Here is a 16,392-nt window from a genome sequence, read left to right on the forward strand (position 1 = left end):
GTTTGATAGGACCTTGCCTTAAAAATAACTAGGCTTCATATTTTGTGTGGTTTTATTTAATTTTTTGATGATTTCAGGACATTGATACTTGTGGAATGCTACAGTCTGAATGTTTGTGTCCCCTCAAAATACATGTTGAAATTCAACCCCAAAGGTGATGTTATTAGGTGGAGCCTTGTGAGGTATCTATGCTACCTCCCTCATGCATAGATCAGTGCCCTTAACAAGAGAGGCCCCTGAGAGATCCCTCACCATGCCGACATGGCGAGAAGGCACCAGAAATGAGTCAGGAAGGGTGTTTTAACCACAGCACAACCATGTTGATGCCCTGATTTTAGACTTCCCAGCCATAACTGCGAGAAATGAACTTCTACTGTTCATAAGCTATCCAGTCTCTGGTATTTTGGTATAGCACTCCAAACCAAGAAGCTCTAGCTTTCCTAGGAAAGTTATATATTTCCTAGGAACCTCCCTTAGGTAATCAGAGAATTTAAAAGAATGGTTGTTATGAAAAGGACATTGTGAGTAGAATACTAAATGACCCTGAAGAGCTTGTTCCTCACAAGTCTGGAACAATGAGACTGATTAGTCCCAAGAGGCAAAGTTCAATTCACTATTTGTTGCTTTACTCAATCTCCACTCCTAACCCTTTTGGAGCTTTTTTTTTTTTTTTTTTTAAAGCACCTTGGCAAATAGAAAAAAACTAACCATTTTTTTTTTTCAATGAAATGAGTATTCCTGTCCTTAAGTGCTTGCCTACTCCTGATAAAATTGACAAAACTAGATGTTAGCTTCTGTGAAGCTCAACAAAATTAGTATGATTTGTTTTTATCTTGTTCAAATTACTGTTCATATTGTAGAAATGGTTTCTGGGATCAATAACTTGTTAAAGGACACAGTCCATTTCTTGGAGGAAAAAGCATCTGAACTTTTGAGTGTCAACTTCTGTCTAGTGGTCCTCAGAGTGTCGAAGGGAGCGAGCACCACCTGATGGAGGTGAAAGTAAAATATAAGTGTGAAAACTACCTTGTTCACTTGACCTAACAGGAGGACAGCCAGAGTTCCATGTGTTCCTGGGTCTTCCTGGTGGCTGGTAACCACAGAACTCAAGGCAGCAGGCACACAGCCTGGTGGTCAAGAGTCATACTCCCTATGCTTACATTGCAACATAATTTTTAACAACTCTGATCAGTAAATCAACTTGCAAAAGCAGTAGCTGTCTAAATTATCTTTAATTCTCAATGTAATACAACATTTGTAGTCAATTTATGAGAAAAACAAGTGAAATACCATGTATTTTGTGATTTGAAATAAAGTGACTTTAGATCTGATTCAGAATTTGGAACAAGTAGTCAGGGAGAACACTCCCAGAACTTAAACCAGTTTACAGAGTGATTTTTCAGGTGAATAGCTTAGGAAGCATGGGAGAAATAACTCAGAAGTTTTAATGACCATCAATACAGAAGTTACTGTTATATTCTTACAAAAACAAATTTTACTGACAGTGAGGTAGTTCTAGGTCATCTGCTTACTTTCATCTCTAATACATTTTTCTTAGTACAACTGGCTTTGAAACTCAAATGCAGTTTCAAAAATATACAGTCTTAGACTAATCCAAATCTGGATTCTATGGCTGCACTTTTCCATTAATCAATAAGCTTCCCAGTGATGCCTGTGAAAGCTGGTGGCTGTTACCACATTTCACCAGAAAAAAAATAAAATACTAACCCTTTGATCTGATAAATTTTCTATTTTATAGTCAGTAATAAGTTAAGAGTGTATGAAGAAACACTTAATAGAAGCTTTCCTAATATTTCTAAGGTTGCCCTGCATCATAAGTCTCTGATGTTTGGCAAGGTCTAAATCCTGAAGTTTAATGCACAGTTAACTACTCCTCATGATTTTCTCCCCAGAATGAATTCTTAGATATTTTGTATGAAATGAACTTCAGTTGGAAGGTTTTCTCCCCATGCATTTAACTCACAGTTTTTCTCCAATGTGAGTCCTCTGGTGATTTGTAAGAGACGAGCTCTGACTGAAAGCTTTCCCACATTCTTTACATTTATAGGGCTTTTCCCCTGTATGAATTCTCATATGTGTCATAAGGGATGAACTTTGTCTAAAGGCTTTCCCACATACTTTACAGTTATATGGTTTCTCTCCAGTATGAATTCTCTGGTGCTGAATGAGGGCTGAGCTTTGGTTGAAAGCTTTTTCACAGTCATTACATTTATAGGGTTTCTCTCCAGTATGGATTTTTCGATGAGTATTAACTGCTGAGTGGGAACTGAAAGCTTTTCCACATTCCTTACAATTATACGGTTTCTCTCCAGTATGGATTCTGTTGTGTATATTAAGCCGTGAAATCCAGGAGAAAGCTTTCCCACATTCATTGCATTTGTAGGGTTTTTCTCCAGTATGAATTCTTTGATGCTGTATAAGAGCCGAGCTTTGGCTGAAGGCTTTCCCGCATTCTTTACAGGCATAAGGCTTCTCACCAGTGTGGATTCTCTGATGTATAATGAGGGCTGAGTGGTAACTAAACACCTTTCCGCACTCACTACAATTGAAAGGTTTCTCTCCGGTATGAATTCTGTGGTGCCTACTCAGTCGCGATATTGAAGTAAAGGCTTTCCCGCACTGGCTACACTCGTACGGTTTCTCTCCAGTGTGGATTCTGTGATGCTGAATGAGAGAGGAGCACTGGCTGAAGGTCCTTCCACACTCATTACACCGATAGGGCTTTTCCCCAGTGTGGATTCGCTGGTGATTATTAAGGGAAGAACTACCTTTAAATGTTTTTCCACACTCATTACATTTATAGGGTCTCTCTCCAGTGTGCATTCTCTGATGTCCAATGAGAGATGTAGTGAAACTGAAGGCTTTTCCACATTCACCGCATATATAAGGCTTCTCTCCAGTATGAACTCTCAGGTGCTGAGTTAGAGATGAGCTTTGGCTGAAAGCTTTCCTACATTCCTTACACTTATACAGCTTCTCTCCAGTATGGATTCTCTGATGTTTGCTCAGGGAAGAGCTGTGGAGGAAGACCTTCCCGCAGATACTACACTTGTAACACTTACGCACTGCGCTGAGTCCCAGCTGTTTAAACAGAATTGAATACTGCTGTGAACAAGGTTTCCTTCCTCGGGAAACAATTCTGGGTCTTCTAATAAGTGATAATTTTAGATCAAGATTTTTCCCAAAGTCAATACCTATAAAGCTCTTGTCCTTCATGCATGTTTTCTTGATGGTAACTAAGACTTCCCTCAAAGGTCTGTTCTCTTTGCCTTGTTGATTCTCTAGGGTTTCCTCATTTATGTAGATTTTTCCCAACTTAAAGTCAAAATGACCATCACCTAAGAGTTGATTCATTACTTCCTGATTTTCTTCTTCAGAAACTCTGGTTTCAAACAAGCTCTCCCATCCTAAAATAAAAGAAACATGTAAGTCTCTCTTGCACTGAGAATAAAGGAAAATAACAACAAAATATACAAGGATGGCTAACAAATATATTTATGGAGTCCTTAGAAAAGACAATGCCAAAGAATGTTCAAACTACTGCACAATTGCACTCATTTCACATGCTAGCAAAGTAATGCTCAAAATTCTCCAAGTTAGGCTTCAACAGTACATGAACCAAGAACTTTCAGATATTCAAGCTGGATTTAGAAAAGGCAGAGGAACCAGAGGTCAAATTGCCAACATCTACTGGATCATAGAAAAAGCAAGAGAATTTCAGAAAAACATCTACTTTGCTTTATTGATGATGTCAAAGCCTTTGACTGTGTGGATCACAATAGACTATGGAAAATTCTTAAAAAGATGGGAATACCAGACCACCTTACCTGCCTCCTGAGAAATCCGTATGCAGGTCAAAAAGCAACAGTTAGAAATGAACATGGAACAACAGACTGGTTCCAAATTGGGAAAGGAGTACGTCAAGGTTGTATACTGTCACCCTGATTATTTAACTTATATGCAGAGTACATCAAGCAAAATGTTGGGCTGGATGAAGCACAAGCTGGAATCAAGATTGCTGGGAGAAATATCAATAACCTCAGATATGCAGATGACACCACCCTTATGGCAGAAGGCAAAGAGGAACTAAAGGGCCTCTTGATGAAAGTGAAAGAGGAGAGTAATAAAGCTAGCTTAAAACTCAATATTCAATAAACTAAGATTATGGCATCCAGTCCTATCACTTCATGGCAAACAGACAGGGAACCAAAGGAAAGAGTGACAGACTTTATTTTCTTGGGCTCCAAATCACTGCAGATGGTGACTGCAGCCATGAAATGAAAAGATGCTTGCTCCCTGGAACAAAAGCTATGACAAACCTAGACACCTGGAACAAAAGCTATGACAAACCTAGACAGTGTATTAAAAAGCAGAAACATTACTTTTCCAACAAAGGTCCATCTAGTCAAAGCTATGGTTTTTCCAGTAGTCATGTATGGATGTGAGAGTTGGACCATAAGGAAAGCTGAGCACTGAAGAATTGATGCTTTTGAACTGTGGTGTTGGAGACGACTCTTGAGAGTCCCTTGGACAGCAAGGAGATTCAACCAGTCCATCCTAAAGGAAATCAGTCTTGAATATTCATTGGAAGGACTGATGCTGAAGCTGAAACTCCAATATTTTGGCCACCTGATGCGAAGAACTGACTCACTGGAAAAGACCCTGAAGCTGGGAAAGATTGAAGGCAGGAGGAGAAGGGGATGGCATAGGATGAGATGGTTGGATGGCATCCCCAACTTGATGGACATGAATTTGAGTAAGCTCCGGGAGTTGGTGACGGACAGGGAAACCTGGCGTGCTGCAGTCCATGGGGTCACAATGAGTCAGACATGACTGAGCAACTGAACTGAACTGAGAAAAGGGTGAAAAAAAGAAGAGCAAGAGAAAGAAGCAGAATGGAAGATCTACCTGGGTGGGAAAAAGTTTGAAGAAAACTATATGTGGGTGGGCTGAGGAACTGAGAGGGCAGCTCTTCCAGTAAAGGAACCAGGCCTGATTTAGTAACAAAGCAGAGGTCAGCAGGGCATATAGTATTTTTGCATACAGCAGGTTGTATATTATTCAGCTTCATCTTTCAGGTCAGCCACCAGTGCACTCAAGCCAAAACCAAGAGAAAACTGCAGAGGGGCTATAAACAAGTGGAAGAAGCACAGCCTCTACAAGTCTCTTTGAAACACAGCCTCAGCTAGTGAAGTTTCAGGATTCCCTTGAGTACTATGAATAATGTAATACATTTCACTGACAGTATGTACTTAGTATGCACTATGTATCATACAAAGGTCAAGACTCAGGATTATAGAGAACATGCCAGATAAGAGTCCCATTTTTTCACAAGGTTTACATTCTAGTAGCCAATACTGACAATGATCAAAGTAACCAAATAAATTTCTGGGAGTGATGAGAACTGTGAGAAAATAAACAAAAACAAGGTGATGTGTACAACTTGATATTTTAAACTATGATGAGGAAACAAAATTAAAGATTTAAATATCATAGAGTTGTCCATGTAAAAATTGGGTAAGAAGAGCAATTACAAAGGCTATAAGGCAGGAATAAGCTCTGTGTTTGCAGAATATAAAGAGCTAGTGTGGCCAAATAAGCAAGAGGCAAACAGGGGAGAATGCTACAAGAGGAAAAATGAGATGGGCAGGGGGTCACATCATGCAAGGTCTTATAAAATATAGGGCGGTGTTTGGAATTTCTTCTAAGGATCACTGGGGGGTTGGAGGAACATAATAGTTTTGTTTAAAAAGGAAAACTATGGAGTTGTGTGACAAGTGGACTGTAACTGGGGACAGAGGAAAACAAAATAAAGACAGGTACAGGGCTGCCAATTAGGAGGCGGAGACAGTCTTCCTGGATGAAGGTTATGGCAGTTTGCACTGATACAGAAACAGAAGCAGGTACACTGGAGTATTTTAAAAGCAGAAACGACAGGTATGTTCACCAGTGAAAAGGGAGTACAGAATAAGTAAGAGGACGCAACAATAATGCCTAGCTTTTGGCTTGGGATTTCCCTGGTGGATCAGATGGTAAAGACTCTGCCTGCAATGCAAGAGACTTGGGTTCAATCGCTGGGTCAGAAACACCCCCTGGAGAAGGGAATGGTTACCCACGCCACTATTCTTGCCTGGAGGATTCCATTAACAGAAGAGGCTGGTGGGTTACAGTCCAAGGGGTCGCAAAGAGTCAAACACAACTGAGCAACTGACACTCTAGCTTGGGGAATCCAATGGAGATGTGGGCCATATAGTGATACAGGGAACACTGGGAGAGTCTATTTTTGAAAATGATTTTCTGCCTACCATTTTTATCACTTAGAATACTATTTAAGAATGGGGTTACTGATTCAAAAGCAATGAATGTATTTTATAAGAAGAATGAATGTATTTTATAATAGAGCTTTAATATTTAATATTCTTAACTAAAAAGGAAATGTATAATCATTGTAAGAAAAAATAAGAAACTCCAGGAAACTATCAAAAAAAACATATAGTTCACCCATAAACATATCATGCAAATATAATCAATCACTGCTAAATGTGGAATTTAGCTCACCAGAATTTTTCTATATATAAAGAAAACACTTTTACTTAAAAAATTAAAGTGGGTTGAAACCAACCTCCCTGCACCACTTCACTTAAAAAAAATTGTGTGGTACATATATACAATAAAATATTACTCAGCCATTAAAAAGAATGAAATCATGCCTTTTGCAGCAATGTGGACAGACCTACAGTGTCATACTGAGTGAAGTTAAGTCAGAGAAAGAAATATCATATGACATCCCTTATATGTGGAATCTAAAGAGAAATGAAACAAATGAATTTACATACAAAACACAGAGACTCACAGACTTAGAAAAAGGAAGTTATGGTTGCCAGTGGGAAGGGATAGTGAGGGACTTTGGGAAGGTCACATACACACTGCTATATTCAAAGTGGATATCCAGCAAGGACCTACAGTACATGGACCTCTGTTTAACGTGTGTGCCAGCCCGGATGGGAGGGGAGTCTAGGGGAGAAAGGATGCATGTGTATGTACGGCTGAGTCCCTTCGCTGTTCACCTGAAACCACCACAACATTGTTAACTGGTTATACTCCAACACAAAATAAAAACTCTTAAAGTTTGGGGAAAAAAATCATGAACTTCTCTCCATGTGAATGACAGCAGGCTGATATCATTCTGATGGCTACAGAATATTCCAGTACATGAAGATGTCACATTTAATAAATCCCCTTCTAAGTCATTTAGCTTTCTTTACTCCAAGTAATGCCTCATGTTAAAGCAAATATTCCTTTACACTATCTTTGCAACTCTGCACAATTATGGAATGATTTTCTTAAGAAAAATTCTTAAGCCTGGGATTTATGTGAATAAAGTCAGAAATACTTCAATCAAAATCCCACTAAAGATACTGCTTACTGCTCAGAACAGTAGCAAAACACTGGATGTGTATTTCTTAACCTTTTGTAATATTCCCTATTAAAGGGAAAAATGATACTGCTTTACTTTGAATTTCTTTGATTTATAATGAAGCTGAGTAGTTTTTCAATAAATCTTTTTAATCATAACTCTTGCCTTGAGAACCCCATGAACAATATGAAAAGGCAAAAAGATAGGACACTGAAAGATGAACTCCCTAGGTCATGCTACTGGAGATCATTGGTGAGATAACTCCAGAAGGAATGAAGGGATGGAGCCAAAGCAAAAACAACACCCAGTTGTAGATGTGATGGTGATAGAAGCAAGGTCTGATGCTGTAAACAGCCATACTGCATAGGATCCTGGAATGTTAGGTCCATGAATCAAGGCAAATTGGAAGTAGTCAAACAGGAGACGGCAAGAGTGAACATCGACATTCTAGGAATCAACAAACTAAGATGGACTGGAAGGGTGAATTTAACTCAGATGACCATTATATCTACTACTGTGGGCAGGAATCCCGTAGAAGAAATGGAGCAGCCATCATAGTCAACAGAAGAGTCTGAAATGCAGTACTTGGATGTAATCTCAAAAAAGACAGAATGATCTCTGTTCGTTTCCAAGGCAAACCATTCAATATCACGGTAATACAAGCCTATGCCCCAACCAGTAATACTGAAGAAGCTGAAATTGAATGGTTCTGTGAAGAACTACAAGATCTTTTAGAACTAACACCCCAAAAAGGTGTCCTTTTCATTATAGGGGACTGGACTGCAAAAGTAGGAAGTCAAGAAACACCTGGAATAACAGGCAAATTTGGCCTTGGAGTACAGAATGAAGCAGGGCAAAGGCTAATAGTGTTTTGCCAAGAGAATGCACTGGTCATAGCAAACACCCTCTTCCAACAACACAAGAGAAGACTCTACACATGGACATCACCAGATGGTTGACACCGAAATCAGATTAATTATATTCTTTGCAGCCAAGGATGGAAAAGCTCTATACAGTCAGCAAAAACAAGACCACAAGCTGACTGTGGCTCAGATTATGAACTCCTTATTGCCAAATTCAGACTTAAACTGAAGAAAATAGGGAAAACCACTAGACCATTCAGGTATGACCTAAATCAAATCCCTTATGACTATACAGTGGAAGTGAGAAATAGATTTAACAGACTAGATCTGATAGACAGAGAGCCTGATGAACTATGGATGGAGGTTCGTGACATTCATTGTACAGGAGGCAGGGATCAAGACCACCCCAGGGAAAAGAAATGCAAAAAAGCAAAATGGCAATCTGAGGAGGCCTTACAAATAGCTGTGAAAAGAAGAGAAGTGAAAAGCAAAGGAGAAAGGGAAAGATATTCCCATTTGAATGCAGAGTTCCAAAGAATAGCAAGGAGAGATAAGAAAGCCTTCCTCAGTGATCAATGCAAAGAAATAGAGGAAAACAATAGAATGGGAAAGACTAGAGATCTCTTCAAGAAAATTAGAGATATCAAGGAACATTTCATGCAAAGATGGGCTCAATACAGGACAGAAATGGTATGGACCTAACAGAAGTAGAAGATATTAAGAGATAACAAGAATACACAGAAGAACTGTACAAAAAAGATCTTCATGACCCAGATAATCATGATGGTGTGATCACCAACCTAGAGCCAGACATCCTAGAGTGTGAAGTCAAATGAGCCTTAGGAAGCATCACGAAGAACAAAGCTAGTGGATGTGATGGAATTCCAGTTGAGCTATTTCAAATCCTGAAAGATGATGCTATGAAAGTACTACACTCAATATGTCAGCAAATTTGGAAAACTCAGCAGTGGCCACAGGACTGGAAAAGGTCAGTTTTCATTCCAGTCCCTAAGAAAGGCAATGCCAAAGAATGCTCAAACTACCGCACAATTGCACTCATCTCACACGCTGGTAAAGTAATCAGCAATACATGAACCATGAATTTCCAGATGTTCAAGCTGGATTTAGAAAAGGCAGAGGAACCAGAGATCAAATTGCCAACATCTGCTGGATCATCGAAAAAGCCAGAGAGTTCCAGAAAAACATCTATTTCTGCCTTATTGACTATGCCAAAGCCTTTGACTCTGTGGATAACAATAAACTGGAAAATTCTGAAAGAGATGAGAATACCAGACCACCTGACCTGCCTCTTGAGAAATCTGTATGCAGGTCAGGAAGCAACAGTTAGAACTGGACATGGAACAACAGACTGGTTCCAAATAGGAAAAGGAGTATGTCAGGGCTGTATATTGTCACCCTGCTTGTTTAACTTATATGCAGAGTACATCATGAGAAAAGCTGGGCTGGAAGAAGCACAAGCTGGAATCAAGATTGCCAAGAGACATATCAGTAACGCAGATGACACCACCCTAATGGCAGAAAGTGAAGAAGAACCAAAGAGCCTCTTGATGAAAGTGAAAGAGGAGAGTGAAAAAGTTGGCTTAAAGCTCAACATTCAGAAAACTAAGACCATGGCATCCGGTCCCATTACTTCATGGCAAACAGATGGGGAAACAGTGGAAACAGTGGCTGACTATTTTGGGGGGCTCCAAAATCACTGCAGATGGTGACTGCAGCCAGGAAATTAAAAGATGCTTACTCCTTGGAAGATAAGTTATGACCAACCTAGACAGCACATTAGAAAGCAGAAACATTACTTTGTCAACAAAGGTCCATCTAGTCAAGGCTATGGTTTTTCCAGTAGTCATGTATGGATGTGACAGTTTGACTATAAAGAAAGCTGAGTGAAGAATTGATGCTTTTGAACTGTGGTGTTGGAGCAGACTCTTGAGAGTCCCTTGGACTGCAAGGAGATCCAACCAGTCCATCCTAAAGGAGATCAGTCCTGGGTGTTCATTGGAAGGACTGATGCTGAAGCTGAAACCCCTATGTTTGGCCACCTGATGCGAAGAGCTGACTCATTTGAAAAGACCCTGATGCTGGGAAAGATTGAGGGCAGGAGGAGAAGGGGATGACAGAAGATTAGATGGCTGGATGGCATCACTGACTTGGTGGACATGGGTTTGGGTGGACTCCTGGAGTTGGGGATGGACAGGGAGGCCTGGCGTGCTGCGGTTCATGAAGTCGCAAAGAGTTGTACACGACTGAGCGACTGAACTGACTGACTTGTGACTTTGGAACTTTCCCCCTTCTTTTTACTTTTATATTCCATAGCCATGACAGCAATGATAGCAATATTAATAGGGAAAATGGGAAACTAAAATTTCCAAAAGGAAGATTGTTTAATAAAATATGGCTTAACAATACACTAGAGTTCTTTCAAGGAAGTAGACCTCTATTCAATGAAGCCTAAATAATTGAAGATTTATAATTAAAAACAAGCTCAAGAATATGTACAATCAACCTTTTTCTCTGTGTGTGTCTTTCTTGTACACAAACACACTCAAATATTCATAGTTTGAAAGAATAGTAAAGTATTAACAATGACTCAGTATGGTTGGTAAAATTTCAAATCAATCTTTTGTTTTTCTGTTTCTCACTTTTTAACAATACCATGCACACCTCAAATAAATTGAAAATAATTATTTTTTTTAATCTTACAAAAGAATATAGTCAATTTAAAATTAATAATTTCTTTGCCAATCAGAAAGCTCACAACCAAATCTGAAACTCATCCAACAGATACATTTATATCTGACAGCTCTGATTGAATTTCTGTTTCATGTTGTTATTCTTACAGTCATATACCTCCATCTGTCCATGGAATATGGCAGAATATATGTCTGTACCACAGTACAGAAAAAAATCACTGAAATGAAAAGACTTGGGTCTTCAAAGCAACAGGCCCCATGAATGCTGAATAATAATAATAAAAAAAAAACAACTTCCTTGATATAACTTAATGAAACTTGTGAATTTCAAAAATGAAAAGGATATCAAAAAATAAAAAAGGAGAAAAGGGTTTTCTAAATGGAAACAGAGGTGGTAGGGGAAAGAGAGGACTGATAGTCAACAATACTCAGTGCCCCAAAACAGTGGAACAAAGGTTGAACAATTTCTAGGAAATAAAAACTCATGCCAGAATTCTAGATACAAAACATTAATTCCCACAGGAGAGGGAAAAGAATTGATATTAGACATGTACAAATACAGTATACATGAACCTTTCTGAAACATTAATCAGGAAATACTCTAGTCAAACCAAAGGCAAAAATCTCAAGACAGAACTCATAAATAGAAACACAAGACTGAACTGACACAGAAAGCCTATCCTTTGCCATCAGAATAAATAAATTCCGGACAAGGAGCAAAACTCAAAAGAGTGAGTCATCCTCTGGTGTCAGAAACAAAGACAAAATTCAAAGTGGAACAGAAAGGAAGACCTTATGATTCAGCAACCCACAGGGATTTTAGAGATTGAGAGATACATTCTAGCAGCCAGGGTCTGGAACATACTATTTTAAACTGTTAAGAACAGATACTACACTTGATCTGAGCCGAAAGGCTGAGAAGTGATGGAACATGTTATTTTAAAATTGTTTTACACCAAAGGAATGAGGAGAAAGCTATGTTTAATATCTGAAAACCTTCCGCCTAAATTTAGTAACTGTTACCATTTTGCTAACCTTGCTGTCTCTCTCTTGCTAGTACATAAATATACATGCATCACTTTGGTTTTTCAGCTAAACCATGTGTAAAAAGTTGCAGATAAGTCAAAGCAAAAACCCAAGATGGGACAATGAGGAATGCATTGTAGTGATAAAAGGTTTGTTCAAATCATAAAAAGAAAATAATTTAAGAAAATAATCAATCCAGTAAAAGAAAAAAAGGGAGAAGATATGAATCACAAACCTTTACACATTACATGCTCTGCCTTCAAATTACAAAGGATATATGACAAAGTGCAACTCATATTGGAAGAATTCAACTCTCCCTCTGAACCTGCTATACCAAATACTCAAAAAGGCTGAGTGAAGATATATCCTTGCCAGCATTTCCCACCTATCCTGACACATCAAGGAGGGTCTTGGTCAGTATCTCCCAAGCATGGTCAGTATCTCCTCCTTACTGATCAGCGAAGCTGAAGAAGCTCAGAAATGAGATGCCCATTTCCCATTTACTGTCACTCACCTAGATATGTGCTTTGAGAAACTCCATTTTCCACCATCCAGGGGTCTTCCCCTTGTTCTAACTGGAGGATAACTTTTGGTTTGGAAAACAGAATCCCTGTTCATGAGCAAGAAAGAGAATGAATCCATGGTGCAAGACATGAGTGGACGGTCACTCACTGAGATCCAGCCCCAGAGTCTGGGGCAAAGGGACAGCTGAGAGTAATGGATTTGTTCTGAGAAGGGCTTGAAACTGGGCTCCCAGAGGATGGCCAGGAGGTGGTCTCAGGAAGGAAGTCAGGGCTCTGGCTGTGCATTCCTCCAGGCTGGAACCTCCTGTGAGACCCAGGGGGACAGAGTTCAGGGCGCAGAAGACAGGAGAAGCACAGAAGGATGCCCGTCACCAACTTTGCCAAGCTGAGACCTGTCCCTGCAGCTGAGGGCAACAGCAACTGCTGCTTTCTGAGTCCACCTGTGGGCTGAACCTGGCCATGCCCTCCAAATGTCCTCCTCGGAGAGGGCGCCGAGGTGCTCCCCCAGCAGATTCTATCACCAGGAAATGCCTTACCCAGAGAGAACAGGGTGCTGTAGTTCTCCAGCATCACCTCCTGGTACAAGGTTCTCTGCGCGGAGTCTAGGCACAGCCACTCGTCCCGGCTGAAGAACACAGCCACATCCCTGAACGTCACAGACACCTGTAACAGAAACCCATTCCTGCTCACCCAGGACCATACCCCCAGTGGGATGGCTGAGCAGCAGCCCTGTCACCATTCTAGGTTCTGAGCAATCTCAAGCTGAATACTTCCTGACCACCCCTCCTTTACTAAGCACATACATGTCTGTCACCTACCTACTGTCACTGAGGCACCTGTGCTCCCAGCAACATGAAATTCAGCAGCCAAACAAGGTAAAACACTTGAAGTCGTGGAATAAAATCAGAATGATGGAAACACAGAACTCTAGGCATAGAAAGGTACAATCACCTAGACCAAACTCAGTTTACAGGTGAGACGTGAGAACTGGGTTTTAGAAGGAGACTTCAGGTGTGTGTGGATTCTGTGGTCACCTTGGGCCATCTCTCTCGGGTGAGAGGATGCTGCCAGTCACAGTGAAGGGGGCTTCGAGAATGCCCCAGGGATGGCTTTCGCAGAAGCAGGCCCAGCACGGTGGGCTGCACAATCTTTGAAGAGCCAAGTGACAAGGCTGCAGTTGGCACTCTCTCCCCCCATCCCAGAAGCCTTTGTTCTACTTCTCTCTGAAACAGAGCAGGAGCCCTGAGGGGCCCTCCTGTATACCTAAACGTTCCCATGCTCTCCATTTCTCCTTTGTAGGAAAAGGGCTTCAACCTCCTAGACCTTCCAGAATACCCAGGGGCATATTCAAACAGTCACTAATGAGGGAATTGAGGGACTACAGAAACAAAGGAACACCAGTCAAGAAACAATAGAGCGGCCGAAAAGCAGGGTCCTGGTTCCCACTCAAGGGACAAACACAAGAATGGATCTTTGAGTTCTCCTGCAGGAACTAAGGCCCCCACCCAGGCAGAGGATGGTTACTCAAGGCTGAGCGCAACAGTGCTGGAACACTGCCCTGTTACCTCACTATCAACCAGTCAGAAGAAATTTACAGTCTGCAGCCCTTATCTCAAATTTTGCCTAAAAAAACTTCTCCCTGAAAACCATCAGGGAGTTGAGTTTTTTGCATACAAGCCATCTGTTCTTCTTGCTTGGTCCTACAATAAACCTTTCCCACACCAAACTCTGATGTTTTGGTTTGTTTGGCCTCATGGTACACCAGACACACAAATGTGGCTTTGGGAACATCTCCTGCTTCAGTGCATCACAAGTCACCCGTTTTAAACTGGTGGTCCCTTCCTTTTATTATTAAGAATCTTTTTTTTTTAAGCAAATTAGGAATGATCAATAAGCAAAAGAAAAAGGAATGTTGGACTTCCCTAGCAGTCCAGTGGTTAAGACTCTATGCTCCCACTGCAGAGAGCATGGGTTCCATCCCTGGTCAGGGAACTAAGATCCTACATGCCACATGGTGCAGACAAAAAAAGAAAAAGGAACATTAATCTAACTTCCTACCATCAAAAACAAGGTTTGTTAACTTCTTGTGTGTTCTTTCAGACTTTTTACATGATAATATGGCTCTAAATTTAAATAAAAATAAAATGTTACAGATAACTTTATCCCACTCAACACTTTTTATTTGCTGCCACGTATCTCACTGTATAGATTACTTATAGATTATTACATGGTTTACTTAACTAATCTACTGGTGGGTATTTAGGTTATTTCCATCTTTGTAACCCTAAAAATACTGGATTGAGCGTCCCTGCACATCACAAAAAAGTTGATTTTCTTAGGACACATTTCTAGAGGTAAAAATACTTTCACACTTTATCCCCAAAATCCAGAAAGGTGGTCACAAGGCCAGGGTGTTCTTTGATTGGTAAATGCAAAAGCAAATTAAAAATAAGAGGCTGTTAGAAATAAATGAGAAGACTCCAACCGCATCCTTTATTTTCTTTCCGAATTTCCCTTACCAAATGTATGTAAGTCTTTTTAATGGCTAAATAAGTCATCAGCCAGTCTCACAATTCAGGACTGTTTCCTCAAAGACCTGGTAATCATTTCTTTGAATGTGCCAACATCACCATTTCTTAGGAGGAGATGGGCCTAACTTGTCATCTGACAAATTTCCAAACTGCAAAACTGGGTTATAGCACTTAGCTATATATAAGTGAGCTTTCTGTCTCTGCAATTTCTTTAGTGGATTGCCTGCCAGTGATACACAATACATTCTGGTGTAATGTTTACTCAATAATAAAGTGTTTTCTTTCTCTTCTACTGATGTGGAAAGCTTTTCTGGGTTGGAAAGAGATTATGCTTTTAATTATTGTTCCCCAAGTGAAAGGGCAAAGAAGGGAAGAAATCACTGTGAACCAGATGCTTCTCCCTCAGGGAAGTCTCACTTTCCTGAATCTGTCCCCTCCCCGAAAACACAGCCCAAATTGTAACTTCTTTTCCTTTCAACATCTGTTGAGCCTAATACTGTTCATATGTATAAAACTGCACAATAGTAGGAAGCATCTCTGACCACTAGGTCTTCTTTCTAGGATCTTCTTAGAAAATCACCTAGACCCCTTATCAGGTATTATTGTAGAAGATTAGTTCTCAGTTGATTTCCTAGTGTTACGGGAAAGATTTGACTCCCCTGTGTCTCTGCCTCCATGGGGCAAAACAAACCTGGATCCTTCACAAAGCTCTGGGCGTGGCACTGGCAAGGGGGCTGTGGGCCCATTCATTTCCAAGTCAACAAGCACTAACTGGTTAAATGGAAAATTCACAAAGAGGCTGGCCCTGCAGCAAGGGAAACACCGTCTTTTTGGAGTTCCTCAATTCTGGTCCCTCAATGGACTTCATTACCTAGAAAAGCTCAATAATAGATAATGCATGTTCCCAACCTCTGAACCCAGAAGGCAGTTCAAGAAAGAAGCCTTCACTCACCAGAGCCTGGGCTGGCAGCAACCTTGTGGCCATTTCTTCCTCCTGCTGCTCCTTTTAGCGAGGGCACCTAAAAGGGAGAAAGAAATTGTGAGGCCTTTCCACTCTACCTGCACTCCCCTCCTCATTAGGGTTAGACCAGGTTAAGAGTCTCCACAGGCTGAGCACCCTTTAGAAACAGAGGAACCCTGGACGCCCCAGCATTTCTGAGTTGGAGGGGACCTGTGCTTTGACCACCAAAACCAGGAGTGCACAGTAAGCATACTTCCAGTCACTGAGCCTGCAAACCTTTCAGCCAATGATTTATGAATAAAGATCAATCAAATGAGGGTAGTAGAACCACCCGATAC

The 16,392-nt window shown here is 40.5% G+C and overlaps 2 protein-coding genes and 1 non-coding gene across 4 annotated transcripts in view; all 3 read right to left on the reverse strand.

The window, feature by feature from the left end:
- Window positions 1-16,108, reverse strand: part of ZNF354C (zinc finger protein 354C) — an 81,020-nt gene extending 64,912 nt beyond the window's left edge. The window contains exon 1 of one of the 2 annotated variants that reach the window (XM_070460956.1): window positions 16,046-16,108. The gene's annotated coding sequence lies outside the window, so the exon portion shown is untranslated. Of the gene's footprint in view, window positions 1-13,098; window positions 13,181-16,045 lie in introns of those variants that run through there. The other variant, XM_070460952.1, reaches the window with a different exon arrangement.
- ZNF879 (zinc finger protein 879) lies at window positions 1,214-16,114 on the reverse strand. The gene is made up of 4 exons (XM_020876102.2): window positions 16,046-16,114; window positions 13,099-13,225; window positions 12,553-12,648; window positions 1,214-3,428 (listed from the first exon to the last, which is right to left on the reverse strand). Exons 1-4 carry the CDS (start codon window positions 16,076-16,078, stop codon window positions 1,981-1,983), a joined length of 1,704 nt encoding a protein of 567 aa, XP_020731761.2. The 5' UTR covers window positions 16,079-16,114; the 3' UTR covers window positions 1,214-1,980.
- LOC139034583 (U2 spliceosomal RNA) lies at window positions 11,739-11,938 on the reverse strand. Its single transcript, XR_011487115.1, has one exon. It is a non-coding gene; the product is annotated as a U2 spliceosomal RNA (small nuclear RNA).
- Window positions 16,115-16,392: the final 278 nt, after the last annotated feature.

The sequence above is a fragment of the Odocoileus virginianus genome, chromosome 3 (genome assembly GCF_023699985.2).
Source record: "Odocoileus virginianus isolate 20LAN1187 ecotype Illinois chromosome 3, Ovbor_1.2, whole genome shotgun sequence".
In the NCBI taxonomy this organism is placed as follows: domain Eukaryota; kingdom Metazoa; phylum Chordata; class Mammalia; order Artiodactyla; family Cervidae; genus Odocoileus; species Odocoileus virginianus.